The sequence below is a fragment of the Rhamphochromis sp. 'chilingali' genome, assembly GCF_963969265.1.
Source record: "Rhamphochromis sp. 'chilingali' genome assembly, chromosome: 15".
NCBI classification, from domain to species: domain Eukaryota; kingdom Metazoa; phylum Chordata; class Actinopteri; order Cichliformes; family Cichlidae; genus Rhamphochromis; species Rhamphochromis sp. 'chilingali'.
Genome location: NC_137942.1, coordinates 11,729,093 through 11,744,325, shown reverse-complemented (window position 1 = coordinate 11,744,325; position 15,233 = coordinate 11,729,093). Strand labels below are relative to the sequence as shown.

Genomic DNA, 15,233 nt, shown 5'->3' with positions numbered 1-15,233 from the left:
CTGACATAAAAGATGTGTCAAGCACAAAAGTTAGCATCCTTGTTATGGGTGTCTCTACCTGTAAAAGGGTAGTTAAGGGGATCACTGTTCTAAACCAGGCAGGACAAGTGATAATAGGGCTGATGAGAAGAGGAGGAAAGGGCAGAGCGAGGACAACATCTTTGGTTGAGTGGATGTAACTAATAGCCCTTTTTGTTGCTAACCAATAGAGGGTGTTGGTAGATGGCTTGTAGACTTTACTTCTTGCTTTCTGTCCACTAGTTTATTTGATTGTAGGCTATTTTCTAATGCTGTTTCACCAAGAATGCACCAGCCACCACCAAAAATTTGCTCAATAAAGCATCTAAATGACGATAAAAGAAGGGTGGAAAGATTTTGGGGCATTGATGTGTTATTGGGACAAAACGTGTCATGAATTTAGAAACGTGACTGTCTTCCATGCATGTAGGACTTCTAGGCGTGATATTGTTTTCATTTAACCTTCCGAGTTTTTAGCTTCATTTTTATTAACAAAAAATAAAGGGTATAATTATTACAGTCAGACCAAAAAGGAAAAAAGTGCATCATGTATTGCTATGATGTGTGTGTCTCTGTGGGCGTGTGTACAGTGTTCTTGGGATGTCTTAGTCAAAATGGCTGGTGCCCTCTGACCTTTGTAAACATAGAGACTGGGTGCTTCCACCAGCCGATCACACACCAGATGGGGTTCAGCTGAGATCTCCCCCCAATCTTGAAACATTTAAGCTTGTGAGCCCGAGGCAACACACTACAACCTTCTGTTGTACCAAAACCAAAAATATCAAGTTCAGTAATGTAATAATGCTACTCTGTGTCTCTAAAGTTGGTGCACAGCCACCTTCTCAGTTTGAGGAGAGGAGGGAATTATATTTGTATCTGTGTCTCTCTGTGTGGTGTTGTCATGCCTCAGTTGATTTGATTTTTGGGGCTTTTCGTTGTGGGGCGAGTAGTGTCGTATCACACTTGTAATTTGATTGTGAGCATAGAAGGAATGCTCTCCTTTTTACCCATCTTTTAATACCTTCTGGTAAAACTACAATTATTTTATCTTTAGTTCTATGGCCAATTGGGCAAGGGCTTCTCTCTCTCCTCTGTTACCAAAAAAGAGGCAGTCCTGGGTGTAGCAAAACTCTTAACCCACATTTCAGACAACCCCGCAACATTTTGGGTGATTTCATTGTTTGGAACTATTTTATACATTAGCTATTATGTGAATAACAAAGCATTTTTGATAGTAAGGTAAAGCCTTATGAAGATTTAAGTGTCAGTCAAGACTTTGAAGCATATGTTACAGAACAAAACTTGAGCTTGAACGCTGATCACATGTGATAACCCTGAGTACTCGTTTTGTTACTCATTGCAGTTCATATGACTGTATCTTATAATGTTATTGCCACACCAAATTATCACGCCCCCGCCTTTTTCTACCTGTTGTAATGGATGTCACTGTACAGTTTGTGTAATGTTTCAGTAATTTTTCTTTTTTTCGTATATAAGTTTTGATGTTTGGTTGAAATGCCTGTTTATTTTTGGCCTTTGTATCACAGGATTCACAATAACTATCAGTTTAAAATATTATTTAGGTCTTTTGTTACATACTTGGGTTGAAATGTATGCTATACAAATGTAATTGTATTTGGTGCTGTGGAAAGATAACTGTATGAATTGAGGTTTATAAACATTTTATTTCATGTATTGATTTATGGATCCACTTCCTTTCTTAATCTCCAAGTTTCCTCAGTTATACAGTCACTTTTCCAAATATTCCCCAATTCTGGTGAAATTTTTACCTTCTCAAAACATTCCAAGAAACAGAAAATTGCAGTTTAAATACAAAATTGGTTCTTTTGAGCTGTAATAAGCCTCTCAGTTATATCTAAAATGTAGATACCTGTAATTTCAAAAAATACAGACAGCAAATTTGCAAACAGGAGTCAATGCTTTTCAGGTTTTTTGTTAGAAAAAAATTGTTTTACATTTAATCTGAAGATCTGTTTTTGTGTGCCACACCATAAACAGTGAATATAGCCTAAATACAGTTGTCCAAATCCCGTAATGTTGATACATACACTGTATGTCTCCTTGACACATTTCAGCCTTATGATTGTTTGGATTCTGTAAGTGACTAAATGACTTCCACAGCACCAAATGGCTTCTTAACCCTTTGATTTCTTTGATTTTTATTAGTCAATTTGTATCTCCCTTCTTTCCCTTGTATTTACCCCTCTCTCTACCTCTGTCTTTCCATTTCTCTTGTATATAACCCCCACTGTTTTCAGACTTGTGAGTCTGTATGAACTCCTTTTATACCTCAACTTTAGAATTGTTCTAGAAAGAGTAAAACAAAAAGGAAGAATATGACAAATTGTAGTGTTCTTATTAGAAAATTAATAAAATGATTTAGTGTGATTTTTTTTCCCCCCTTCAGTATTTGATTTCAGATTTTAGAAGTGTTTCATTTTATAATTTGTCACAAATGCTCTTGTGATAGTCAAACGTAATAAAAGGAGAGATTGCACCATCTGATGATTATGTGACTCTGTTAGTCTCGTGGAGACTTAAAAAAAAAAAAAGTCTTGTTCAGCCTTTAATTCAGTATCAAAAAGCAAACATGGAAAAGTGAGCTTTGCAGAATTTGGCTGATATCTAGAAGAATTAACTGATCTATACATCTTACTTATATTATTTTTGATCTGCCGTTTATAACCTAGTCACTGACCAGGCGTTGTCTTTCTTGATGTCGTCCTAACACAAGGCCTCGGCTTCTGACTTCAGGCCAGAGCCAAGTGTTTCCTGTAGGAAAGAAAATAATTTGAAGGTAACATGACACAGAAGAAATATCTTATGAATTTCAAGGTAGAGTTATAATATTTTATAGTGAAAATGGACTCAATTTACATTTAGCAGTTTAATTCAGTGTTTCCTTTAACCACTTTTACCCAGTGGTGTTTAAAGATTCAAAACAATTATTCTGTATCTAATCGGGGCCTTTTCCAGGAAGCAGGTTTAGTGAAAACTCTTGTTTGTTAATACTTGTATGAGACAAACACTTGGTCTTCTGTTTCGGGAAGAGTACCAGTTTTGAGTAAATGACTGAAATTAACCTGCTCACTGGCAGGCTCTCTCTGAATCCCATCCCCAATCTGCATGAAGCTTTTGAGGCAAAATACTGTTCAGTGAAGACTCGTATGTTGTGTTGGAGATGATGTGTGAACTAAAGACAGTCTTGTACTTTAGTTTTTTAAAATCCAGGTTACAGAAAGGAAATAGTATCTTTGTAGATTTAAATACAGTTAAATTCACAGAAATGTAAACGTCATCAACATTTACACAAAGAAATCCTAAAATTAAAAAACCTAAAGGAAATAAATCAATGAAAAAAAAATCTTATTGGGTCTGTCCTATATCATAAAACTGCATCTTATGTGTTTGAGCCACATCTTTATCTCAAGTTTCTATAGGTTACAGCTAAATAATTAGATTTCAAAATAAAATGTAAATCTTATGTAAATGAGGACTGAGCAGATGACTCTTGATCCCTTTTTTGTTTTTCGGCAATGTCACACAAAGAGTTGGTGGACTGATCCCCGACTCCTCCAGTCTATATATCCTTGGGCAAGATACTGAACCTCAAGCCGTCCCTGATATTGAAATAAAAATGGAGGCTCATCTTCTACCCATTCCCATGGTGAATCTTGGCATCAGAAAGTGGTTGTCATATGAACATACAATGAATTGAACCAACTATGATCAAACCTCTTAGCTCAATGTTACACTCTGATTTTGCTGAACCTGCTTTGTGGAACAAGGCCCAGGACAGGAAACAATACTTTTATGCATCATATTGTTCACTTACATATAGAGCAGATATGGAAAGTGAAAGCTCTCATGACTCATTGTGAAGAAATGTGAGAAACACAAATGAAACCTGAATCAATGAAGAATAATCTCAAGTTTGAAAAAGATGCCCCAAAGACTATTTTGGGGTACCTTTTTTAAAGTGCTTTGAAGGTCTAAGGTAGGCAACTCCAGGCCTCGAGAGCCAGTGTCCTGCAGGTTTTAGATGTCACCCTGGGTCAAAACACCTAAATCATTACCAGGCCTCTGGAGAACGTCAAGACATGTTGAGGAGGTAATTTAGCCATTATATCAGCTGTGATGGATATAGGACACATCTAAAACCTGCAGGACACCGGCTCTCAAGGCCTGGAGTTGGCCACCCCTGGTCTAAGGTTTACATTTCACAGGTTGTATTCTGCACCACCGGGTCAACACCCTAATAAGTGAGGGTACCTCTCGCAGAGATGTGCCCCTCTTGACAAGTGAAAGTTGCCTCTGCTGATGAACACCTCTCCGACACAGAGAGCACAGGATCCACTTGAACGTCGTCCGCATCTCGTCGTCCCGTAGGGAATAGATGATAGGATTGACCAGAGAGTTGCACTCAGCTATGAACAAACAGTATTTCTCATAGCGGTTGGCATGACTCTCTTTACCCAACAGTCCATCCAGTAAGAGAGTCACGAGGCCAGGCGTCCAGCAAATTACAAAGGCACCTGCAGAGATGCAAACTGTTGATAAGAACTGGAAGTAAACTTTATTTAAAGATGGGACATAATGACACAGCAGAGTCTCTTGGGTCATACTGGTAGCTTGCTTGCTTAATTTCAAGGCTAGTTGCCAGAGAGAACACATTTATGCTCAGGAGATGAGTCACCTAAAGAAAAAGTTGTATTATGACGATAACCCCATGTCAGTTTTACTCGGAAATCCTAACAATCTATCAGCTTAAAAGATCAGCAGTAATCGGGTATGATCTGACAAACAAGAGCTGCAAAACTGGTTGATAAATGACTGGGTGTACACACGCCAAGCATTATAACTAAGATCAGTGAGATAAAGCACATCAACAATAGTCAGCTTTACTACAGAAAACAATACTGAAAGTTCATATGAAGTGAAATTCAATAAAAGTCACTACGCTTTCCTGCAAAAATCTGAAAATAATGCCGCCAACGACTATCAGTATGTTAAAGTTTTGTACCATGTACGTTAGTAATTTAAGAGTGCTAAAATTTTCAAGCTTATTAGAAATGAAACTATTCTAACTTCCCCTTTGACTGAAAAGTAAACAGCTCCTCACCCAGGACCATGGATATCGTCTTCATCAGGTTGACAACAGTCTGCTGTCGGATCTCTGTGACTTGTTGAGACGTGTTCTTACTTTGGTTCTTCACGTAGATAAAGATTCGAGTATACACGGCCACCATAACGAAGAACGTGAGCAGGTTGAGGACTGCCCAGAAGATAAGGAAGCGGCGGCTGTAGAGCGGCGCAAGGGTGGAGCAGTCCTTAAGATCACACTCGCAGTTCCAAAATGTCGGCACCAGGCCCATGATGATACCTGTGGCCCAGATGCATACTATCAGCAGCACCACACGCCGCTTTGGCATAGTGCTGTGAAGCTGCATGGTGATGATGGTCTGGTGTCGCTCCACAGCAACAGCAAGGAGGTTGGCCACAGAGGCTGTCAAGCTGATGTCAATCAAAGCGCCGCGGATATACCACTGCTCCTTGGTAAGTGTTCTAGTCCACGGGCCTGTGTGCAACATCAGGTTGGTATAAGCAATACCTGCAAACAGGTCTGCTGCAGCCATGTTCCCCAGGAGATAGTAGATAGGAAAGTGAAAGCGGCGGTTCATAAAAATGGCTATCATCACCAGCAAGTTGGCCAGGAGTACAATAACACATACTGTCAAGCCCAGTCCAATGACAACATAGTCCCGTGTATTCCATCCTGTACTGATCATCTTATTCACCACTTTGTAGAAGAAGGTGACATTCTCGTTGTAGTAACAGGTATTCTCCACAATGCTCTCTGTGGCCATATCTGCAGACACAAAGTACATGTTCAAGATGTTAACCTGCTGTCTACAAGTAGTGAGTCAACAAGGAAATTTTTCATCCTTGAGCCACATCCCATTTGCTTATATTTTGTTTGGAAAGTGTGCAAACATGCATAAAAATTTCGTATATGAAACAAAAACAGAGTTTAAGCAATTCTAACAAGCTTTGAAGTCAACGTTTGGAATGAAAACCTTTGTTCTTCAGCACAGCTGGAACGCTCTTAGGCAAGCTCTCAAGTACACTTCAGGAATACTTCTCCAAGCTGCTTGAAGGACAGAGCTCTTCTTTGGATGTTGGTTGCCTTTTGTTCCGTGCTCTGTCTAGATGATCCCACACTGTTTCAATAATGTTTGAGGTCCAGGCTCTGGGGAGGCCAATCCATGTCTGCTAGTGTTCCAATGGGGAGCTTTTTCCTATCCAAATATGCTTTTACTGCATTGCCACTGTTTTTTGGATTGCTGCAACGCTGAAAAAATGGAGACATCACTTTCCAGAGTATTCCACGGTGGATCAAAATCTGACTGTACTGTCTGTGTTCATAATTACATCAATTTTGACAAGCTCCCCAGCACCACAGACTAAAATGCAGAAAGGAAATGGCTTTAGAATTTTAGAAAGTGCTGAAGACACCCACTGTTGTACTTCTGTCTTGACCTCATGTGTACACGCTGACAAGGATTTAAACCAAAAATGCAAAATTTGGATTCATCACTTCATAAGGCCTGTTGCCACTGATTTTCGGTTTAGTTCTTGTGTAATTTGGCAGACCTCATCCTGCTCTCCCCGTTTCCACCGAAAGCATTTCTGATGAGACTTTAGTGAACAGTTGATGGATCAACTGAAACACCAGCGGCCCTCCTGTGTCAGGTCTTTCCCATTTCTTAAGGACATTACTTTCAGATACTGTTCATTTTATGTTTCGTTTTGACCCCTTCTTTTTTGGTCCTACACTTATCTAGTTTCCTCATTTTTTGAAGGACACACGGAAGAATCACCTTATTGGTGTAAGAATATACTACTTTTCTGCCTGTCCAATTCTGTTGTCATCGACTAAAGAAACGAGAACAAATTATGCGTTTTCACCACAGGCTGTTAATAACAAATGGCTACAGATCAAACTTTGAATTTGCTCAATTTTGCTATTTTTTTCTGTTGACTCAACACTGGTTCATCTCACAAGTTGGAGACCTTTTTATGCTTGAATATTTCATGTTAAGTGACTTCTGAGGTAAAGACATTCTTCTACAAAGACTGAACTGAAAGTGATTCTTTGCACCCATATCACTTGTTGTAAAAACACCTGACACGATTGTACAAATAATTCCCGTATCTGAGTCATGGTACACCCAGCAGTGACTTTAGACTCAAGTGTTAAAACATGGACGTCTCTGCATTGATTTAGGGCTGGATTGGATTGTTAATTGGCCTCGTCCAAGTGCAATGATCCAAAACAACATTAATAGTAAAAAGTATTACAAAAGCAGTAAGACCGTGCGTACGTGCGGCTTTAGAAATCTGAAGAAAGAAAATGCGCAAGAAATTCTGGTTTTGTGAGCACACGCAAGGCTTTCGTTGTGAATTTAGAGTTTCAGGTGTGCGCTTAGAGTCTAAAACAGTGCTCTTTCTGAGACCGCTGGGGTTAAAGGAGATAAAAGTCGGAAAGTAAGACATTTCCGTTAATACAGCCTGTTCAGACCTGAAGTGAAGTGACCTATGTGTCACTAATACCCGCTCGTGCAACTTAATCTCATGTAGACTTTTAACATGTAAAATATATAATAATTGTAGTAAATTACGACATGAACCCTACCGTCCGTCTTAGCGTGTCCTCCATCAAGACAGGTCCGACATGAAACAGGGGGTGTTGGGTGCCATTTGAAAGGAAAACAGAAGACCCTCTGGTTATTCTCACTGTTAAGTGTTCAGGCGACCGCACGTTTTCAAGCCGACGCCTTTTTGAATGAGGATCAGCTGGACCTGACAGACAGGTATCGGTGCTGCCTCCACGTACAGCTTGAAAAATCAGACAACAGAAACTCTGTTTAAGGCTAAACATGAACTAAATTTGAAATAGCTTTGGGACCTGCTGGAGGAGTTTTATCAGTGAGGAATACAAAAGAAAATGCACCTCGAATTAGAAACAGTAATGCAGAAGAAACACACGCAGACCCCCCCTCATCTTTCTGAGTTCAAATTCTTAATTTGGACTGACTATAGAAAGACATTTACACTGAGGGAGAAATCACTATAGTGATAACAACAGAATTTTAATAACGTGGACTAAATTACCAGAGTACTGCACATTTGTTGAGAGTATTTGTATTTAATGGTTATTTAATTTTTGCAGTATTAGAACAGTGTGAATGTTGAATCGCGAAGGTTTATTGCCCTCCAGTGGCCCCGATCACGCATTGCAGTCGGAGTGATTTTTCCTGTACTCCACACAATGTTGCTCCAGGTCAAGAAATGAAAGTGAGTCATCACTGTTGTAAATTCTAATAGCTTTGGGACTTAAAATCATTAGGAAGAAAAAAAAAAGGCTGGAAAACAGTGACTACCTGATATAAATCTAACGTTTAAAATAGTGCAAAACTAGTATCAAAGATGCAGATTTGCGTAAGTGGGTGGCTTTGTGCTATCCCGTGAGTTAACAGATGTGTGAGAAGTTTGTTTTCTGATAAAAAAAAATATATATATATATTTCTAAGACACGTTTGATATATGTTAAAAATGTTTATAAACAGTCTTTTCATTGTTTAAATCTAACCATGTTACATATACAGACTGATGATACTGAAAATAACACCAGCAAATCAACGATGCTGCTCTTTAAATCACCAAAACCAGATTTCTGACAGCATTTCTCTCCCACGACCTAATGTTTTCACCAAGTTGCAAAAAAGTATGACATTTCTGATACAGCCATAAACACACACTGCCCTAAAAATACAAAATTCTCGGTCACATTGAGTTATAGCTTTTGATCACACCAATGATACTATGTGGAGAGAGATGCAACTAAATATCAAGGCATGTATACACCTTTGAGCACCCTGAAACTCTGTGGAAGGTTAATCTTTAGATGCATGAATGGCTGGACCCTGCACGTTTCCATCACTGGGTCAAAAATGTCTAGAATCAGTGTGTTTTTGTTTTCATTTGGTGTCATTTTTGGTTAAGAAGAATCATTTGTATTATATGTTGGTCTACACAAGAATCAATCATTGTTTTAATTTTGTATTTTTCACTATTTTTACATTTTTAAAACATTTTGTAAATTGGGACAAAAAGAGACAAACCAACAGCATCCACTTGTGTGTGTGTGTCACTGTCCATACAGTTTCTCTCTCTTTTCACTTGTGAGACACTGTCTGTTTCTGACTGTAATTACTTCACACAGGTACATGGCATTTGGTTAGTCCTGTCTGCTTTTTTCCTGTGGCTGAGTTGTGGCTTTTGTCACCCCACAACTTACCATTTCGCTGATCAGGGTTTGCAGTTGGGTGCAACCTTACAGTCGACTTCTCATGTTTGTTGTGACAAGCTCTTTTGAGAGCGCAGTGAGGAAGACCTATCTTGCATTGGTGATACCATTCTTGAATTCAGGGTGCTGACCCATGAAAAAGGTGTAAGCATTCAGGCTGGTGATGTCCAGTTGTACCACAGCACCATGGGCAGCCTCTATTGTGACATTTGCAAGTGTAGATGCCAACATATTTGGTCTATGGGGTCTACACCTCCTTTGGCCTTGTTGTAGAATGTGATCAGTTCTGTTTATTTCTTTCTGGTATTTTTATCCACCATTGATATTAATCATCACAACAACCTTTCCTTTCTTTCTGATATAGCTGACCACAGTAAGGTGGACACTGAAGCCAAACTCTGTGCTGTAAACCTCCCTGAACCTAGAAGCCTGGCAAAATGGCATGATATCAAAAACATGTTTTTTGAGGAATAGCTGGAACATGAAGTGATAGAAAGTTTTCATTAAGAAAACAGCCTGACTGGTTGATTTTATGCATCTTATGCACCTTATGCACATCAGAGTTAAGAGAGCATCTCACATAGCAGAAAACAGATGATCAGGAGGAGGAAAATGCAATGCTGTGGAAGACTAAGCATGAGATGTATCAACAGCAGATAAGACGAGGTGGTTGACATAAAGAGGGGGTATAGCAATGCCGACAGGACCCGGGTTGCAAGCCGTGCAAACCCTATGGAACATAATTGAAGCAGGTTGATAATACCACCGGTTGGACTTCAATCAGCTGCTGCAAGGCACAGTGGTCTCTTTTCTATTGACTACAAGAAAAGGGCAGTTGCAATACATGTGATAATCCCAATACCAAGAGCTGAACGAACAGCTGAAAGAAATGTGGAAAGCGACGTCCAAGTCAGATCCTGTGATAAATCCCGAGATCTGTATAGATGAGTGTAGTGAGATACTCTTGATCTGTAATAAATACACAGTAAATTTCCTGTTCTAGTTGTGTAGAGTAATATTAATAAGTAAGTAAAGCTATTTATTAAATGAATGATACACCAGTAATAAATACATGCTATCTCACTTAATATCTGAAACAGCAAACACGGTGGTAGAAGTTTATTTCTGTTATTGACAGAGGTGATCAAATAGCATTACTTAATATTTGGTCCCTCTTGCGGTCATTTGTGGAACTACACTATATTAAAAAAGCATACTGTGGCGTATTTCGTTCATTAACCTCTGAAGGCTGTAACGTGACCATAATTATTTTAATTTTCTATCTTTATACTTTTAAGTATTGTAATAAAAGAATAATAATAACAGTAAACCAATGTGTTGTGTGAGGTGAGTTTTTCAGTCGCAAGTAGAGCTCTGTATTGCTTGATTTGGATGGGAAAACGGCAGCTCTGCTACAGTAAACTGGTCAACTGTTACTATTTCATGTAATAATCGCACTGACAATTTAAAGCACAGCGATGTATAGACTGAAACGAAGGGTAATATTTACTTAATTTTAAATGTACTACTTTATTTTGAAATTAATTAGCGGAAGTGATGGCACGTTTCCCTTTTATAATGTGACCGCAAGAGGAGAGTTTTCACTTAGCCCAAACTGGAAATCACTGATGATAATTTTATACAGAAGTGTGACACTATTTTTGATTGATTTAGAAGTAACAAATATAACTTGATAAATAACAGTTAAATTGATACAACTAATAATTAGCCAAAAATTTTTTTACCTTACGTTTTTACTGTTATTTTTTTTTAAACACGTCAGTTTGTTTGCTACAGTTATTTTGAAATTACATACAGGAAATATACGTTTTAAATTGTTATTTGCGGCAACTTGACGCAACTTGTGCAGTAGTTCCGCATTTTGACCGCAAGAGGGCAGTAAACGTTCACTTTAGTAAAGGACTATTTATTAACCCAAAGAAAAACAAACTGTTATTAGCTGCGCGTGTGAGCAACGTCCATTAATGTAGCTGGATATATCTTCGGGAATCTGTGTTTTAAATTAATATTGTATAATAACTAATAAAGTCACGGGGTCACAATCTTGTGCACTTCTATTGTAGTGCCTGTCCAAAGCATGCATAAATGAGAGGGCTAAAAGAGAATGCCCAAAGGTACTCAGCAATATAAATAAATATAACCTGATAAGTTAAAAATCACATTTAATTTAGGCGCTTTCATATGAGTATGCTTAATACTTTTTCATTAAATTAGGTTCAGAAATGTTAGTCCCTTATAAGTTTGTATTGACGGCGAAAAGACGTGTTGAAATGTAGTTCCTGCCTTTGACCGCCAGAGGGCAGTGAACTTTATTATTATTATTATTATTATTATTATTATTATTATTATTATAATAGATATTGACCTTTCCTATCTTGACTAACCTAAAAGCAGTTATAACGGCGCATGTGGGCCAAGCCCGCAGTTAATTATTTGTAATGCCCCTCTAGTAAACATCTGACGTGACCTTATTAACTTCAGTCTTTATTAACAATTCTTATACACGTATTCAATCTGACTTGTTACACAATGCGCTCGCTCTAAACTTTCCAATGTGACCACCAGAGGGCGTTTGGCATTGTGCCCAGTTTGATGTCAAGTCAGACATAATACAATAACATCACTTCCGACAAGTACCTTCAAAATAAGACATCCTAAATTTCTATATTTTCCTACTTGACAACATTAGTAAACAGCTTGAAATAATACATTATCAGTCTGAAGAATGTATTATTACAGCAAGAACCGTAAGAAAACCGCTTAGCCAATGTTTTCTGGCTGATTAGCTGTGCCCCATGTACAAAGTGCTAATCTTGACTTTGATACGTGCTTTCTGCAGGTATGTTACAAAAGCTGTCTCTTTGACTTTTGACTTTTTGTTCATACCTGTGAAGTATGATGCAGAACTCAATATAAAAATGCAATTTTTTAAATTTCATAAATACAGGAGATTGCATTATTTTTTAAACTGGGGCTTTCTTGAGACTAAATAAGCAGAGCCCCGTGCTCATTTAGTCTGTGTTTAGGGAAAATTAAAGCAACACATTTGTCATTCTTCATAGTAATCCCAACTATCTGCTCCCAGTTGAGACTGTGCTGCACACAAGCTCCATTAGATTTCAAACAGAAAGAGACTGGAAAGGGAAAATCTTTGTTTATTTTTTTATTTTCTATAAAAAAAAAAATTTTAAAAAAAAGAGAGAGATGAGTTTATTTAATGATCATAACAGACTTAATCAGAGACCTCGATAGACCACTCACATACGATAATCGAGGAAAATGTCTGAACAAAACCCCCAAAACAGAACAAATGTAACACAAAATAAGATACCTGAATAAAGCAAACTCTGGGCTGAGCTGCAGGTCAGCACATTCTCCGTAAAACTCATGGCACGTTATGTCCAACAGTTATTATGACAAGGGAAAAAAAGGCTAAAAAGGAATGACATTTTGTTTTTTACCCTTTCAAAACCAATCTAATAATAAAATTATATAGTTATATATCGTGGACTTCATAGAAATTAAAAGATGTGACTCAAGCACAGAAACGAGTTCTCCTGAAGTACTCACCCATCTTTTTATTCTCCTCATTAACAGACTGCTTATCTACATCGGGAAACAGACCTCCCGCACCACACACTGAGAAAAGAATGAAAACACACACACACACACACACACACACACACACTCATACAGCCATCCAAATTTACAATCACACTCACAGACCAGACTCAAACGCTAGTGTGGTGACACTGAAACAGATCTATCTAAAATGTGCTGATTGAACAAACTGAGAAAGTAGTTGTCAGGTGTGTACACTCATAGAAGTCCAGCTAAAACTAACTTTAAAACCCGAATATTGGTAACGGGTAAAGTATAAAACGCTGTCTTTTCCTTTTTTATTACTTTTTTCTTTTTTCCCTTTCTTTCTTTTTTTCTTGTTGTGTTTTTTGTTTTGTTTGTTTTTTATACACAAACTCCTTCAAAAAAAATCTCCCACCCCACTTAAATATTACACCGCCCACTGCTGACTCGCCCCTTTCTAAACCCGGTCAAAGTGTAATATAAGCCAACGAGAACTGCAATACAATACAGGCACTGGAGAAAAAACACCATAAGAGACAAGTAGAGAGGACGAGATGTGTTCGGATTTCAGTCAATCCCCGCTCAAACAAATGTCTCCAAGAACATAATTAGAAGAGTCACATCCACAATTTTATCAAACAAGAACAAAGATAGAAATCAAAACTGTTTTTTCAGCATTTTCCGTTTCTTGACTTGTGTACCGGTAACTGTTTCTTTTTAGTTTATACCGTCGACACTGTGCCCTCGGTGAACTAGAAGACGATTCGATGTGAAAAATCTAACAGGGAGCTCTCTCCAGTCTACTACTTTACTAACCTGATTGAAGTAACAGCTACAGAAAGATGTTTGTCTAATTCCCCTGATAGTCCCAGCTTCATCAGAGGGAACAAAAGGGGGCTTGACTGACCCAGTAGTTACTGTTGTGAACCGGCCACTCAGAAAAACTTCTCCAACAGTGTATCTAAAAGTGTAATGCAAACGATGGTGCGACATTTGTAGTGAAAACTCAGAACTAAAGCTTAGAAACGACCAGACTCTCTCCCTCTTCTGCTACCGATTTCCTACTGTAGCTTTAAATTAAAAAATAAAAGGCAAGATGGAAAAAACTTGACTGACTCTGTCTTTGATAAATACTTGCTGAAACTATGATAATGCATATATTGAGGGTATTTTTTTTTTAAGTTTTTTTTTTTTTTTTAACTAGCTACCAAATGTTTTAGGACAAGTAATTTAGCATAAAAGATATCAGGGGTTGTTTGGCATAGAAGTAGCTGGCGGAGTGTGTTGGTGAGAAGATTCAAAGAGGAAGGAAAAAAGAAAGAAAAGAGATTCAAAATAAACAGTTATTGTAGTATAAGAAAATACTTCTTTACAGTAGATACTAGATAATGAAAAAAGGTCTGCACTGCTCCTCGCCTCGTCTGCAAATGTTTGTTTGTCCGTTTGTGCAGGCCACAGAAGATAATGGTCAGTTTAGGAAAAAGAGGTGTAAGGCAAACTGTACCTTCTCTGCTGAGAAATATACATGATTTACAGTATGGAAGTAGCACCCCCCCCCCCCCCACCCCCCCCCCCCCGAAAAAAAAAAAAAACCCAAAACAAAACAAAAATGTAATCTTTTCACTTACAAGAAACAAAACAGAACACATAAAGATCAGTCTTCTTCACCAACTCAGACATCTGGCAGTTCTCTCAGTGTCTCTGCAGTCTGTCTGAACGTTATCAGTGGGATGTCTTCACGCTTGTGGTTACCGTTGTACCCACAGACACACACGCACACACTGTAAAAACCAAGTGTGAAAAAGGCAGCGCTGCCATCAGGGGTCCGCTTTTTTCCTGTTACGCGATATCAGCCAGGTAATGCTAAATATCCAGGAAAACGACATCCAAAACTAAGCGACTCGTCCCCGTGTGATGTTTGTGTGTTCAGTCCACGTGGGCAAACCAAGCTGTGACCGCCCGTCCAGTGTTTGTACTCAGTCTCAACAGGGCCCGTCACATATACGTACAGTCCGTGTCCCTCTCTGCTGCATGATCTCCACATTCTTACTTTAGAGGAGGTTTACATCTTTTTTCTCCCTTTCTTTCTTTTTTCTTTCTTTTTTGCAGTTTTGTTTCAGTTGCTCTTCTTCTCAAAACAGGTTCTCCTCAAAGATAGCCATTAAGTCACTTTGGAAATTCATGTCAATAGTCGCTGCCATCTGTAGAGAGAGAAGAG

The 15,233-nt window shown here is 38.4% G+C and overlaps 2 protein-coding genes across 5 annotated transcripts in view; both read right to left on the bottom strand.

Moving 5' to 3' along the window:
• Positions 1-1,967: 1,967 nt before the first annotated feature.
• On the bottom strand, positions 1,968-7,875 carry lpar2a (lysophosphatidic acid receptor 2a). Of its 2 annotated transcripts, XM_080906220.1 has the most exons (5): positions 7,736-7,873; positions 6,117-6,391; positions 5,162-5,908; positions 4,312-4,574; positions 1,968-2,811 (listed from the first exon to the last, which is right to left on the bottom strand). In XM_080906220.1, exons 3-5 carry the CDS (start codon positions 5,904-5,906, stop codon positions 2,764-2,766), a joined length of 1,056 nt encoding a protein of 351 aa, XP_080762346.1. In that variant the 5' UTR covers positions 5,907-5,908; positions 6,117-6,391; positions 7,736-7,873; the 3' UTR covers positions 1,968-2,763. The 2 variants fall into 2 exon arrangements, with proteins under 2 accessions (XP_080762346.1, XP_080762345.1); XM_080906219.1 differs by lacking the exon at positions 6,117-6,391 and having other exon boundaries at positions 7,736-7,875.
• A 7,015-nt stretch (positions 7,876-14,890) lies between these two features.
• The window catches only part of brd4 (bromodomain containing 4), a 35,904-nt gene continuing 35,561 nt past the window's right edge, over positions 14,891-15,233 (bottom strand). For all 3 annotated transcript variants that reach the window (XM_080905347.1, XM_080905345.1, XM_080905346.1), the window contains exon 19: positions 14,891-15,216. In XM_080905347.1, coding sequence (XP_080761473.1) covers positions 15,148-15,216 — 69 coding nt within the window. In that variant the 3' untranslated portion in view covers positions 14,891-15,147. The remainder of the gene's footprint in view (positions 15,217-15,233) is intronic.

Coding starts and splice junctions, on each gene's coding strand:
- lpar2a (XM_080906219.1), bottom strand. CDS start 5,906: ATGGCCACAGAGAGCATTGTGGAGAATACCTGTTACTACAACGAGAAT. Junction 4,575..5,161: donor GACGATATCCATGGTCCTGG/GTGAGGAGCTGT, acceptor GCATCTCTGCAG/GTGCCTTTGTAATTTGCTGG. Junction 2,812..4,311: donor GGGGCACATCTCTGCGAGAG/GTACCCTCACTT, acceptor TCTTTCCTACAG/GAAACACTTGGCTCTGGCCT.